The following is a 14,871-nucleotide window of genomic DNA, read 5'->3' as shown; positions in this document are numbered from 1 at the left end:
ACTCCATTGTGTAAATGTACCACATTTTCTGTATCCATTCCTCTGTTGAGGGGCATCTGGGTTCTTTCCAGCTTCTGGCTATTATAAATAAGGCTAAACCTTCAGTTTTTAAGTGTTGCAAACATTTTGTCATCTCAAAGTTCAGTGCTGTTTTGGGTGATAGGTTTGGTCTTTTACATGTGTGTTTGTGTGTGGGTGTGTGCAAGTGATGCAGGTCACCCAGAGATGTAGGGTCTTTTGGAGCTGGAATGAATAGGCAAGTTGTGAGCTGTTCAACAGCGATGATGGGAACCAAACTCAGGTCCTTTGAGAGCAGTGCATGTTCTTGAGCATCATGCCATAGTTCTATTCTGACTGATTGATAGATGCATTGTTTTAACTGTCAGCTTGCAGTTCTTTATTTAGTGGATTTTGTTCAGTGCAGTTTACTCGACATTCCACTTCCTCAGTCACATGGCCTTACAGGCTTGGCTGGGTAATGCTTTCATCCGTCTTCTCACCTCCATATGAGAGACATCACTGTGGACATAGGCTTGTTAGTAGATGATAATAAGAAAGGAGAGTCAGCATATGAAAGTATTTACTATTTGATAAAGGCCACATTTTTTGTTGCTGGGATAAACTTTAGAGTTATGTTTTAAAACAAAATTTTATCAGCAACTCAGATATATAGTTACCTATTGGTTTGGAGGTATGTTTGCACGAAAGATAAATATTTGATATTGATCATGTGAGACTAAATGGAAGTTGCCCAAAAAAAGAGTTTAAAGAAGTTAGTGGATTTGCAGTGGAGTTGGGTCTGGGGCTTGCTGGCACCTCAGTATGTAAGGAGCCTGCTGGGAGCACTGTGCTTCTCTGGGATGCAATCTATCCATCTGTTATCCCTCTCATGCTGTATGCATCCTTCTCCAGTGTCTAACCTCATCTGAACTGGGGTCCATATCCACCACACCTGCCTGCCCTGCAACAAAGTTCTAGCTTCTACCAGGACCTGCTCTGTCTGCCATCACCCATGTGTCCCTCTAGCACTACCATCTAACCTTTCCACCCACACAGATCTTCCACATCCTTCTCCAGGGTCTAGCCTAGCCCATTCCACAGTACTCCCTTCTGCTCCAATTTGCTCTGTCCACATGATACTTATAACTAACAAAAGAAGTCCACATGCCCAGTCTCATCGAAAAATAAAATATGAAAGATCAAGCCAGTATCTTCTCTCCAAAACCTATCATTCCTGGAAAAAATGTTTGCTAATGAGATTTATATAAGAGAACCCCAAGACTCAGAATTTAAAGAACAATCATAAACCTTTATCAAATAATTCAAGGAGTTTAAGGAAGCTGCAAAGAAACAACTCAATGAAGTTAAGGAGAAAGAACTTAATGCCCAAGTGATGCCCAAGAAAACACAGCTATGAGGCTGATATTAGAAATGGCAGAGGCAGTCAGGGATGCAAGAACAGAATTTAATAGGGGGATAGAAACACTGAAGAAGACTCAAGCTAAAATGAAGATGGACTGGAAAAACTCAGTAATGCAGCAAAAAATAGATTAGCAGGACTCAAAGTAGAGAATCTAGACCAAGTCAACAAGGAACATGAAAATAAGACAACAAAAGGGAAATGTGAGACACCAGTAAAAAGAAAAAATTTGGATAGTAATAATTAGGCACATAAGAGGGAGAAGAATCTCAAATCAATGGCATAAATCAGCTCTTCAACAAGATCATAGAAGAAAACTAAGTAAAGACATACCCACATAGATAGAAGAAATAATCAGAACACCAACTAGACAAGGGCAGGAAGAAAATCCCCACGGCATATCATAGTTAAGACAATATTAAACATGCAGAACAAAGAAAGTCTATTGAAAGCTTCAAGATGAAAACCCCACAAATGACGTATAGAGAAAAACCTATCAGAATAACATCTGATTTCTCATTGGGAATTTTGAAAACCAGAAGAGCCTAAAGCAAGGTATTCCAAGTCCTACAGGACAGCTACAGCCAGCCTAGACTAATAAACCTAACAAAACTATCTGCCTTAACTAAAGGAGAAAGAAAATTTTCCATGACGCTTTCAGCCTTAAAAAAAAAGTTTATATGCAAAAAAAAAAAAAAAAACAACAAAAAATAAAAAAAACAAATAAGAACGTACAGGAAGCATTGTTTTAGGCTGGCAAGAGGAATGAGCATAAGAGAGAGAGAGTGGAAAGAGGTACCAAGCCACGAAGCTGTAACCAAGGACTGCTGAGAGAGAGTACAAGCAGCAGCACCAATGGTTAACACCACAGCGCCCACAGTGAACGCACAGTCCAGACACAGACTGACTGACTGCAAGGAACATCTCAGTTTTAAAGATGGACTCTACCTTAGTGTAGAAGAATGGACAAAAGTCCTTCAAACAAGTGGGCCAGGCAGCAAACAGGTCTCCCCACCCTAATATCTGATAGACTAGACTTCAAACTAAAACTAAGAAGAAGTTAAAAAGGGACACTATTCTAATCAAGGGGACAGGACCATTACTATCCTAAACATAAATATAACAAACTCTGGTATAATCAATTTTATTAAGAAAAAAGTACTCCTGGATTTAAAGAAAAGAATTAACATCCTTCTATTAATACTAGGTGATTTTAATATCCAACTTTCTCTAATAGACAGGTCTTATGTACAACAAAATAAATAAAAGCATCAGGATTAATTGACATCGTACATCAAGTGGATTTAATAGATCTAAAGAATATTCTACCCAGACACCAGAGAATACACATTCTGGAAGCTTCTCTAAAATCGATCATATGCTAGAACACAAAACACATGTTTATTATAAATGTAAAAAAAGGAAGAACTATTTCATCCTCTAGGACCACAATCCAATAAAACTTAAAATTGACAGCAAACAAATCTCTAGTAAATTTACAAACTCATGGAGATTAAACAACCTACCGCTGACTGATGAAGCGGTCAAAGAAAGAAAGACATTTCCAGGGACTTCACAAAAGATGAAAACGTCGCATAACAAATCCTCTGGGACTCACTGAGAGTGACCCTGTGAGGAAATGCAGAGCTCAAGTGGCTGCATTAAAAGATCTAGAAAAGCACACGAAAGTGGTTAAATGAAACAACTCAAAAACTTGGAAAATCAAGAACAAACCAAATCCAAATCTAGTCAATGACAAGAAATAATGAAAACCAGCTCAGAAACCAATGAAATACAAACAAACAAACAAACAAACTGCAAAGAGTCACCCAACCTAAGAGCTGGTTCTCTGAGAAGGGAAATGAGATTTACAGACTCTTGACTCAACTAACCAAAAGAAAGAGAGGCCCAGATTAATGGTATCAGGAATGAATAAGGAAGCATTACAATAAATACCAAAGAAATTGAGATTATTATAAGGGAATCTTTTAAAAACTTGTACTCCATTAACTGGAAAACGTGGAAAGAATGATGAGTTTCTAGATCCAGCCAAATCACCAAATTAGACCAAGAAGTTGATAACCTAAAGAGCACATAACTAATGAGGAGATGAAATCGTAGTAAACAGCCTTCCAGGTGCAAAAAAAACTCAAGCCTGATAGATTCAGAGCAGAATTCTACCAGATTTTCAATGAAGATCTACAGCCTTTCTATTGAAGAAGAGGAGAGGGGAGAGGGAACATAAAGGAGGAGAGGAGGAAGAAGAGGAGGAACAAGAAGAAGAAATGAAAAAGAATAAAAGGAGAACTCCCAAAACCCTTCTGTGAAGCTTATATTACTGTCATGCCCAAACTAGGTAAAGACACAACAGAAAAACAGCCACAGGTCCATATTCCTGATGACTGTAGACTCAAAAATGCTCAATAGAACACCTTGCATATAGAATGCAGACATGCATCTCAAAGAGTATACACTATGATCAAGTTGGCTTTATTCCTGAAATGTAGGGATGGCTCACTACATGCAAGTTGGTAAATGTCATAAACTATGTAAATGGACTTAAAGACAAAAACAAAACAAAACAAAACAAAAACCACATGGTCATCTCAGTAGAGGAAGAAAAAAGCCTTTGACAGAATCTAGCATGCCTTCATGATAAAAGCCCTAGAGAATGTAGGAGACGGGGCCTTTACAAGCTGTGGGGTCTTCAGAGAACAGATAGATACTTCAGTCATTGTCGGTAGAAGAGAAAACAGGAAAACATGGGGATGTTATGAGTGGGTAGGGAAGCTGTTCTGTGTGTTTAAGGGAGAGGGGTTTAAATTCTCTCTGTAGTGCTCTTTTCACTGTGAAAGCCAAAGGGGGTCGTTTGCTTCCAGTGAGAATGAAGGAGGGTGACAGCCCTTTAGGGTGAGACACTGTAATTAATGTACCTTTCACTAAGCACCAACATCAGCAACACAATGACAAGAATTAGCTGACATTTCAATAATCAATGTCTCATTCACTTTTCAGTAATAACTTTAAATATTAATTTCCTCAATTTTCCAACTAAAAGGCACAGACTGAGTGGTCTCTGCAGGTGAGTGATCTCAGTCTTACAGTGAGTGAGTCAACAGCCTAGCTGTTGTTTCTGTTCTTCTGCATTCCTCTGGAAAGGTAGACCTGCTGAAGGCCTGCACTGCAGTCGGCAGTGCTCCCTTTTCTTGGGTCAGTCAGGTGATACTGAAAAGTTTTGAAATATCAAAGGTAAAGAGGTACATTAGAGCTGCTCAGGAGAAGCCTGAAGACTTGGGGTTGGAGAGGCGCAGGATAAGAATTAAGTCTTGCCGGGCAGTGGTGGCGCACGCCTTTAATTCCAGCACTTGGGAGGCAGAGGCAGGTGGATTTCTGAGTTCGAGGCCAGCCTGGTCTACAGAATGAGTTCTAGGACAGCCCGGGCTATACAGAGAAACCCTGTTAGGGTACGAAAAGGAGGAAGGCACTGAGTAAGGTTTTGGTTTTAACCTGTAAAGGATTTTTAGTGTTGGTCAGATAAAGGCTGAAGCTCAGAGGTCAAGGGACTTCACAAAATGAAAGTCTTGGAAGGATTCTGATGTCTGTGGATCTGGAATCTGGGTTTAGAACTCAGGTGCTTTCTGTTACTTTCCAGTATTTGTTGCATTGAACCATATGGAAAGTCTCGGTCTCTTTCTTGCTGAGAGGTGTGTGTCTCAAGTGTTTTAACGCTTTGCCCTTTGTGTGGTGTGGGGTTTCCTTGGTATCATCCCTCATGCTTTCTATAAAATTTTTAGTTTTAATTATTGTGCCAGCAATTTTAAAGAATTGTCTCTTGCTCATTAATTTTCTGCAGTGTAATGATTTTCATGGTTTTAGTTTGGGGGTGGGTGGGTGAGAGCTGGCTCAGAGGCTGAGTGCTTTGCTGCATAAGCATAAGGACTGGAGTTTGGGCCCCAGCACCCACTTAACAAGCTGGCAGTGGTTCTGCATACGCCTTTAACACCATCAATGAGTCACTCAGAGGATTGCTGGGGCTTTCTGACTGCCAGCCTAATCTAGCCAAACACCACACACAGACATAAGGCAGAGAATGGTAGAAGACACCAGACACCCTCTGGTCTTCCCATGCATGTAGAGGTCCCCACATCTGCATGCACACATACTTTTTGGTTTTGGTGATTATATTGCATCTAACTCTAGGAACAAATATGCATCCTGTCCACTAAGTTCATATTTATACTCAGGTATCATGTTTGTATGTATTTTTTTCTAAATGAAGTATGTTGTGTTCTGTAGCTAAGTGTTAACATGTCTTTGCACTTTAGGTGTCAAAAAACAAAGATGGAAAAGACCAAGGTGAACCTGTGTCACCATCTGAAGATGAGCCGTTCTCCTGGCCAGGTCCCAAAACAGTCATGCTGAAGAGAACATCTCAAGGGTTTGGTTTCACATTACGACACTTCATCGTTTATCCCCCAGAGTCTGCAATCCAGTTTTCATATAAGGTGAGAGAATTCACATCTCTTCTGGGATTCTTCTCCTTCTCAGCTTCCCTCCTTTCCTCTTTTCTATCTTAAAATAAGTGTTATATTTGCATTTAAATCATTTTTATGAAAATTTTAACCTCTAACAAAAACTTTAATTTGTCTCTTTTTCAGTGATTTGTAGGCTTCACTTTTTATGATGTGTAACTTTCCCTACTATTTAGAAAGATTCTGTATTCTCTGAGCAGACCATGGAAATAGTTGGTTAAAATATGCTGCTGGTTACAGAAAATTAATAAGAATAGAAATTTGCTAACTTTCACATGTATCATAGGACTTACAGTAAGCCAGAATTTTAAAACATGGCAGATCAGAGTAGAAGGTCTGAATATACTTCACTAGGTAGCATGCCTGTCTGAAAAGGGTCAGTGTGTGGTGATTCTAGCTGCAGTTGACATAGAACCACTCCTCTTTACTACCACTCTGTCCACAGCAGTGGTAGGGAGAAGTGCGATAGCCCCATGCAGCAGACATGAAAACTGAATAAGCAGCGTAGACCTGGGATTTGAACTTGGCTAGTATGTAGATTAAAGAGATCTAACGATATCCAGTTGTATCTACAGATCACAGTTGAATCCCTCATCTATTTAGTTTTTGAGATGTAGACTCACGGTGGGAAGCTTGGGCTGGCCTTAAACTCACAGAGATCTGCTTGCCTTTTGTCTCCAGAGAGCTGTAATTAAAGGCATGTCACCATGCCTGGTCTTCACTTCTTTTTCCCTAAATGCCTTCTCTTTCTAGGAAAATGTATTGTAGGATAATCTTTTAAAGGCACTGGATATTTTTAAAGGTTATGAATAATTACTACCATTGGAATTAAAACCAGTCAGGTTTCCTAAAATGTCTGTACAGCTACAGTCTTAACTATTTTAAGAATCTACTGATCTTAAAAGCTCTGATAATATTTCATAGTTGCTAGATACACATTAGAACTGGGTAATTTTTGTCTGTTTAGTTCAGATCACAAAGAGCATGTAGATAATACGGTATCTGTAAAATAATTTACTAGGGCTGGAGAGAGGGCCTAGCAGTTAAGAGCACTGACTGATCTTTCAGAGATCCTGAGTTCAATTCCCAGCAACAACATTTTGGCTCACAACCATCTGTGATGGGATCCTATGCTCTCTTCTGGTGTGTCTGAAAACAGCTACAATGTACTCATATAAGTAAAATAATAATAAAAATATAAAATAATTTGCTCAATACATGTTGAAAAAATATATCTGTATTAGAAAGCATTTGTGGAGCCTGCAGAGTTTGAGTCTACTCCCTATAGTCCTTGGCTCTGGCTTTCAATAACTTTGTGACCTGGAGCATGTCACTAGTCATACAGCAGCAGTGCCTTGCTCCCAGGAAACATTTGGAATGGGACCTGAGGACAGTAATACTCAGCATAGCCTTGTGAGATTGTGGTTTGGGGTAGATATTCATGCAGATAGGTTTTGGTCTTTATATGCTTGCTGTCTATGGGAAATATATGAGTGTTTTTACTTTAATTGTGAAATTTTATTAATTCACTCAAAGACTGTGTGTGTGTGTGTGTGGCTTGTATGTAGTAGACCTGGGGCTTTACACATCACACTTGCTAGGTTAGAACTGCACTGCCGAGCTATACCACCCCAGCCACCAAAGAACTTAAAACCATTTTTAGTGTCTTATAGTTTTTAGAAAGTGTACGATTGGTAGCAACAATGTCTCTATTATGTCACTTAGCTGGCAATGATTAGTCTCAGAACCGAGCTTATAACCAGAAGAAGAAAAACAACATTTGGGCAGCCAAAATAAAGGTCAAGAGTTATGTAATAAATTACCAGCCTTCAGCCAAAGCTCCATTTTCATTTCTGTAGTGCATGGTAGCTTTTTTTTTTTTTTTTTTTATTTGATCAAGGCTCAACAAATACTCGCCTTGGTGTGTTTTCATACTAGTTTTTTTTTAAGTTGCTTTACTGATTTCTCAACATAGGCAGCATGGAAGAAGGACCTAAAGACACCAAACAGATGAAGTTCCAATTCAGTACAAGAACTTAATATGCAGCGGTTAGTTCTTCAACCTGTCATAGCCCATAAAAGCTCAGCCCAGATGGTCACTGCAGTACAGTAAATAGCAAACCAACTGCTTGTTTTGTGCCTCCACCTAAATACTGCAGTTAGGAATTTCCACGCATAGCATTTTGGATTGGTAGCTGCTGATTTTCTTCCCGCACTCGGCTTCACTCACAGCCTTTCTTTCTTGTGAAAGTTCCACCCTTCTGGCAACGGTGCTGCTAGTAAGATTCTAGTTGGTATTTATTATATATTAATAATTTGTGGTTTTATTTTGCAGGATGAAGAGAATGGAAACAGAGGAGGTAAGCCATTAAACCATCACCTTTTCTCTAAACGCTCCTGTGCAGTCGCACTGTGTGGAGGTGGTAGCAACTGGGGTGATCTTCTTCTCAAGGTCAAGTGTAGAGCACTTTTTAGGTTTTCAAATCATAGGAGTTAAATGTCCCTTGCTGTCACTTCAGAGCTTTGTGAATTCCATCACTTGATTGCTATGAACACTAATGCTTTCCTTATTTATGCACTGTATTTCTAAAGACACTAAGTAAGGATTTTATGTCAGGACCTTTGTAAACTTAGTGGCCCTTTCAGGGAAGGAGCCTGTTGTATCAAGGTGGCTTTGGTTCTTCTTGTTTCTAATCTCACTCTTAAATGCACTTAAGGAAGTTCAGGCAACTTTAATGAGTTGAAGTTTATAGTATAATAAAATAAGTTGGCCGGGCAGAGGTGGCACATGCCTTTAATCTCGGGAGGCAGAGAGGCAGGTGGATTTCTAAGTTTGAGGCCAGCCTGGTCTGCAGAGTGAGTTCCAGGACATCCAGGACTATACAGAGAAACCCTGTCTCGGTGTGGGGGAAAGGGGGAGAAAAATAAATTCATAAAAACATTTATTTCTGATGTTGGGGAGATGGCCCGCCAGTTACAAGTGGTTACTGTTCTGGAAAACCTGAGTTGGGACCCACATCCAGTGGCTTAGAACTGTGCTTGGTGTTTCTAACTCCAGGGGATTTGGTGCTTTCTTCTAAAACGTATACAGAACTGTGATACAATGCGTACAACTAGGAAGTTGCCGCTGATAGCCTATTAGTGGATTAGCTACCGTGGTTCACTCACTGAGGGTCCACGAGTTCTGTTGGGTTTGTTGAGGTTTGCTGCTGTTGTTACTGTTGTCTTACTGTCCTGCTTTGCATTCAGTTAGGATACTTCCTTAAAATCCACACCTTCATCTCTCCTCTTTGTTCTTTTTGTGTCTTGTGACCTTAACATTGTTCAGAATCTGCTAGATTTTTGTCCTGTAGGACCACCATCCACATAGTTTTAGCAGATGTTTTCTCACCACCAGTTCAAGTTTAATCAGTAATTAATCACATTTGCAGTAGTTTTAAATATAACATCATATAACATATAGTAAATTGTATAACCTGTGAATCTTCCATTCTCATCAAGATATGATATTAAAATAAGCATTCCATCATTTTGGAAGGTTCCTGTATATTCTTTTATAACTCATTTGGCTCTGGACAATCATTCACAAGCTTTTTGGCAGGTCAGAATTTTGCATTTTCTGGAATTTCTTGTCAAGCAAAACAACACAGTATTCTTTTTGTGTCTTTTGTCTGATTTTTTTTTAAAAAAATGTATTTATGTGTACCAATAGTACAATATTTTTTTTCTGAGTAATTTCATTTGTATCTATTCCACGGATAGTCCAGTAGCCTCAATGGTCTGGAGGGTCTTGGAATTGTCACGTTTTCAGTTTGACATAAGAAGGAAATAATTTTTTTGAGTACTGTTCACGATAAACTGAGGGTGTAGGTAAGGTAACACATATCATAGATGTCACCTGTGCAAGATGGACCATTCTTGTTGCCATCTGGTACACACCAGGGTTTAGGATGGATTCCAAATGCTTCTGGTGTGATAGAAGCAGAGGCAGCTGACAGGAAAAGCACCAGCCTGAGGAAAGGGCATCTGAGTTCTCTGTCATCTTCTCATCATCCCCTAGGCCAGAGTGCCAAGGCAGATGCTGAGTGCACCCACCAAGGATGCCATCCATGCCTATCACAGGGAAGAATGCATGCCTAACAAGTAGAGCTCCATGTGCATGGTAATGTAGCCACCACAGCTTGTTGAACTGATTGGATGGAGTTATATGCTTTGAATGAGAAGAATAACTTTAAACTCTTTGAGGGTCCAGGTTTTAGAGAAAGAAACTTGGAGAGGAATAGTAACATGTAGACAAGTCTTGGGCTTGCCTACATCCAGAAGTACTGGGTTGTGTAATGAATTAAAAAGATCTGAAGTTAGATGGGTAGGAATGGGGAAGTGGTTCTGGGAAGAGTCTGAGGAGGGGGAATATAATCAAAACATGAAATTCTTGTGTTTGGGAGTAAATGTTTAGGGTAAAAATATTAATTGGACTGCCAAAAGATGAAGTATAAATGTTTGTGCTGTGGCTCTAACCCCATTGTCAACAACAGGCTGAATTTTGCTTTTGAGCTTCCCAGTAGCCAAAGAATCAAGTAAGGATAGGAATAGTTAGGGCTCTACTCCATCTGTAAAAAAATGCCATCTCGTCGTTGCTGAATGCTGAGATCAGTTTGTCTTTATATGTCTCTGTCCTAGAAAACAAAGAAAATGCAGTCAACAGTAGCTTTAACAGTGTTGCTCCAAAAGGCTATTTTTTTCAGTGAATGTACATCCCCAGGATCATTCCTTAAAGGGTTTCTCCAACTGTGCCTCAGGCACACTGCCGTGAGTGCCTCTGGCCAAGTTTGTTAACTATAGTGATGCTGCTAGTATTTCACAGGTAGACAAGAGGCCCTGAATGTTCTGTGTATTCGAGTAACTTAGAAAGTGCCCAAAACATGGACTTTTTGTCTCTTAGAGGACCATGGGAAGGTCTGAGAGCACCTGAAGAAGTTGATCTGTTACACAGGGGACACACTTGAGGTTGGGGAGGAGGGGGATTCAGCACGAGCATGCACTTGACATTAATCCAGACCAGACGTGAGCATGTGTGTCGGGCTCTCTTAACCCCACAGATGAGGTAATAGCCCTCTTTTGTAGATAAAACAGCTAAAATAACTCACTCAGATAACATGACTACTGAGTGAAGAGCTGGATGTTCAAATCAGTTATGTCCAGTACTCTCCAAGTTCATAGTTTTGTTTTTAAACTTATGTCAGTTGACTTACTTTTAAGTATTCTTCCTCATTTCTTCAATTTTGTTTCGAAAGCCTTTCTACCTTTAAAATGATGTTCTAGCATTGAGGACCAAGACCGAGGTAAATCTCTAGTGTGTTTTGCAACTGACCTTGAGGAGCGTGCGTGGAGAAAGGCAGGGTCAAAGAAGCCTGTCTCACATTTGCGAGAACCTAAAGATAAAGGTGAGGAAGCCTGAAATATTTTCTAGAAGCAAGCTTTACTCGCTACGACATTCGGAATAGCTGTTTTGCTGTAGACCTGAAAGTCCCCTGAGCTTGAGGAGTTCCCAGTGCCCTGCCTGCCTGAGCTTGTATGTTTCATCCCAAGTGTGGTCACAGGCTGCTCCACAAAGCCCCTTTAGCCTAAGCACAGTAATATTATTTTAGCTAAACTAGTTGTTTATTGGATCATATTTTGTATCAAAAAACTCCCCGCTCCTGAATAACTATTTATAGATGAGCTTTTCGAGCGCACCCTCATCAGAGACATCTTGTGGTTTATTTACTATTTAATTCAGTAGCATGTAACGACAGCATTCTGTAAAGCAACTAAAGGCTCTGACTGATAGTGTTTCTTGTGCCTATTTAGTTTGGCATGTACTTTTCTAATAATAAACTTCCCCAGCTTTTATATTTTTATTTTTGTATTTTATGAAATTATTTTACATTGTTTATTACAGTGATGCAATATAAGAAAAGACCATAAAGGCAGAATATTTTGGAGAGAGCAGTTGTTTTGGACAGTTGATACCATATTGACACCCTTTAAACTTCTGGAGTAAACACCCACAATCACAAGCACACAGCTGGCTGCTGCTGTAGTTCCCCTCCCAATGTTAGCTCCATTGAGTTTCTAGTTTTCTAGCATGTGGCAAGGGGAACCTGGTAGTTGTGTCAACTGTCTCAGTTGTGATCTTTGTGATTCTGTTATCTCTGACTTCATGCCTCTATAGCTCTTACTAGAGTGTTCTAACAGTGGTGAGACCCAGGACAGGCCAGATGCAAAGGAAGGGGTCTTTGACACTAGCTGCACCAGTGTGACTTGGGAACAGCACTGTAGTGTGAGCCTCCACAGCCAAAGCCCTTGGACTTAGGGCTGCTGTTTGTCTGGGAAATCGTGGTGAGCTCATGTTCATGAGCTTACCTTTCTATATAAGGTCCAACCTTCATGCTGTCTTTCTGCCTCCTCTCTCATGGTGCTTCTAAATCATTCAGGAAGGAACTAATTGGACCAGTTACTCATTCAGTGTAGATGTATCTTAGTCACTGTGTTAGGAGAATGAGTGTGCTTCAGTGAAATGCATGTTTACTGATTTAAAAAAGATGTTTACAAAGCTGAGAAAATGGAGTCGATTTATGATCTATTTCCATTCATTTTTGAAAATCAAATTTTTTTCCAGAATAATGTAACTAAAATATTGGCCTGAAATTGTATTGCAAGTATTTTTTCTAGGCAAGTCAGTAATAGCCAGATACTTGGCGATAGAGAGTCAGGAGCACATTTACATTGCTTTTCAAATGCAGCTTTTCTGACTTAGCTCTATGGAGCCTTTAGCTGAGTCCTATAAGATGTGTATTTAACTAGATTGTTTTTAGTTTAACCAGATTAATTAGTTGCATATTTTCTGTTATTTTTTGGTGCTGCTTAGGGAACAACCATAGGTGTCTTAGTCTCAAGCACATTTTAGGAAGTAGAGGTGGATGGCCACGATTGGTGGCAACAGTGCTCTTCTGGGGCTTAGGTCCTTACTCCTCTGCACAGCTCTCCAGGGATTCAGGTGATGTCCTTTAAGTAATTGGCAAGAGGCAGCTATGGCCTCTCAGAGCTTAACTCATGGAGTCCACTCTTGAAAGTTTGAAAGCTTGGGCTATGTTCTCTTGAATTTGTACACTATTAATGGGTGGCTCGCTCAGCATCAGGTGCCGCTTTGGCTTCTGCAGAGCAGCATTCACACGTTCTTTACTTTCCTCACCCACAGTCTTGCATGTGACTGGCTTTGATTTGCTGAGCCTCTGCTGAAGAGCAAGGAATATTTACTGCTTTAGTGTCTAAATTTGCTTTTCATTTGGTTATATTTTTGAAACCTGAATTGCTTTTGTCACTTTTATGAGATAATAAGGAAAGTCTGTATATTATGCATTAGCACTTAACTTTTTATGGCTGAAGTATTTGTGTGTATCTATACACACACACACACATACACACACCACTGTTTGCTTATCCATTTACTTATTAATGGACATTTGGACTGTTTCTTCCTTATGGCTGTTATAGTTGGGACTCTTTGAACGTGTGTGTGTGTGTGTGTGTGTGTGTGTGTGTGGGGTGTGTGTGTATTTGCGTCCTGCTTCAGTTCTTTGGGATGAAGATCCAGTGCTGGGCCATACTGTTTTCTGCAGTGCAATGATGGAGGGCCTTCCTGTCTGTATTCTCTCCAACAAGTATTACTTTTTGTTTTTGTATTAGAGCCAACTTAGTGGGTGCAAAGTGGCATCTTATTGTGGATGTGATGTGCATTTCTTTAAAGGATTAATCCTTATAGACATCCTTTAGTATTTTTTTTTGGTTTGGTTTGGTTTTTTTGAGACAGGTTTTCTCTGTATAGCCCTGGCTGTCTTGGAACTCACTTTGTAGACCAGGCTGGCCTCGAACTCAGAAATCCACCTGCCTCTGCCTCCCGAGTGCTGGGATTAAAGGCGTGTACCACCACACCCGGAACATCCTTTAGTGTTCTTATTGACCACTTGCATAACTTATTTGGAGAAATAACTGTTGATGTACATGTTCATTTTTTAATTTATTTTAAAATTATTCTTTCGTTATTGTATATAGATGGGTGTTTCGTGTGCATTAAGTCTGTGCACCATGTTTGAGTCTGGTATTTGAGGAAGTCAGAACAGGGTGGAACTGCAGTTACAGATGGCTGTGAGCCTCCATGTGGGTCCTTGGAAACAAACCCATGTCCTTTGGAGGAGCAGCCAGTGCTCTTAAACCACTGAGCCATTTCTCTGTCCTTGCTGCCTATTTTTTAAATGAGGTTTGTTTTGTTCTTTGGTAGTAGTATTTCTCTATGTGTGGATTTTACACTCTCAGGGCATGGTTTCCAGTTCCTTTTTCTAATTTTGTAGGCTCTCTTCATGTTTGAGATTTTTTCTTGTTTTCCCCCCCTTTTTTTTTTACAGGAGGGTTAAAACTAGAAAATTTAGTTCTCTTCCTGGCCATGCACTTCAGTCACCCGAGGGTGTAGCTGGTGAACAAATGATTTTGGGTAGTTTTGAGTTTATCTACTTTTTATTACCCATGCCTTTGTTTAAGACATTTTAGTGAGTTTTAAAAAAGGTAAGTATAAAAGAGTAATAGCAACTGATTTATTAATGCAGACTTGTAGGAAGACAGTTTGAATTGACTGGGAAGAAAACAGAGACTGTTTTCAGTGCTGCTTGTGGAAACCATGGTTTTGCATTTGGCAAGTTCCATAGATGGAACAGTGTCCTCAGCCTGAGGGAACACTATATTCAGCTTATGTTGATGTTTATCTAGGAATATACATTTGTTAAGCTAATTGAACCTTGTACTTAAAGTATTTTATCTTAGTTGTAAGTTACAGTTAATTTCAATAGATGACGTGAAGAACATGTGTGATTAGTTCACTCGACT

General features: G+C 39.7%; 1 protein-coding gene across 10 annotated transcripts in view; it reads left to right on the top strand.

Annotated features, from left to right (window-relative positions):
• Arhgap21 (Rho GTPase activating protein 21) overlaps positions 1-14,871 on the top strand; it is a 125,629-nt gene that overhangs the window by 49,129 nt on the left and 61,629 nt on the right. For all 10 annotated transcript variants that reach the window (XM_021152205.2, XM_029474443.1, XM_029474437.1 and 7 more), the window contains 2 exons: positions 5,746-5,925; positions 8,288-8,312. In XM_021152205.2, the coding sequence (XP_021007864.1) occupies positions 5,746-5,925; positions 8,288-8,312 (205 nt within the window). The remainder of the gene's footprint in view (positions 1-5,745; positions 5,926-8,287; positions 8,313-14,871) is intronic.

Source organism: Mus caroli, chromosome 2 (genome assembly GCF_900094665.2).
Source record: "Mus caroli chromosome 2, CAROLI_EIJ_v1.1, whole genome shotgun sequence".
Lineage (NCBI taxonomy): Eukaryota > Metazoa > Chordata > Mammalia > Rodentia > Muridae > Mus > Mus caroli.
This window is presented reverse-complemented; position numbering and strand designations above follow the sequence as displayed.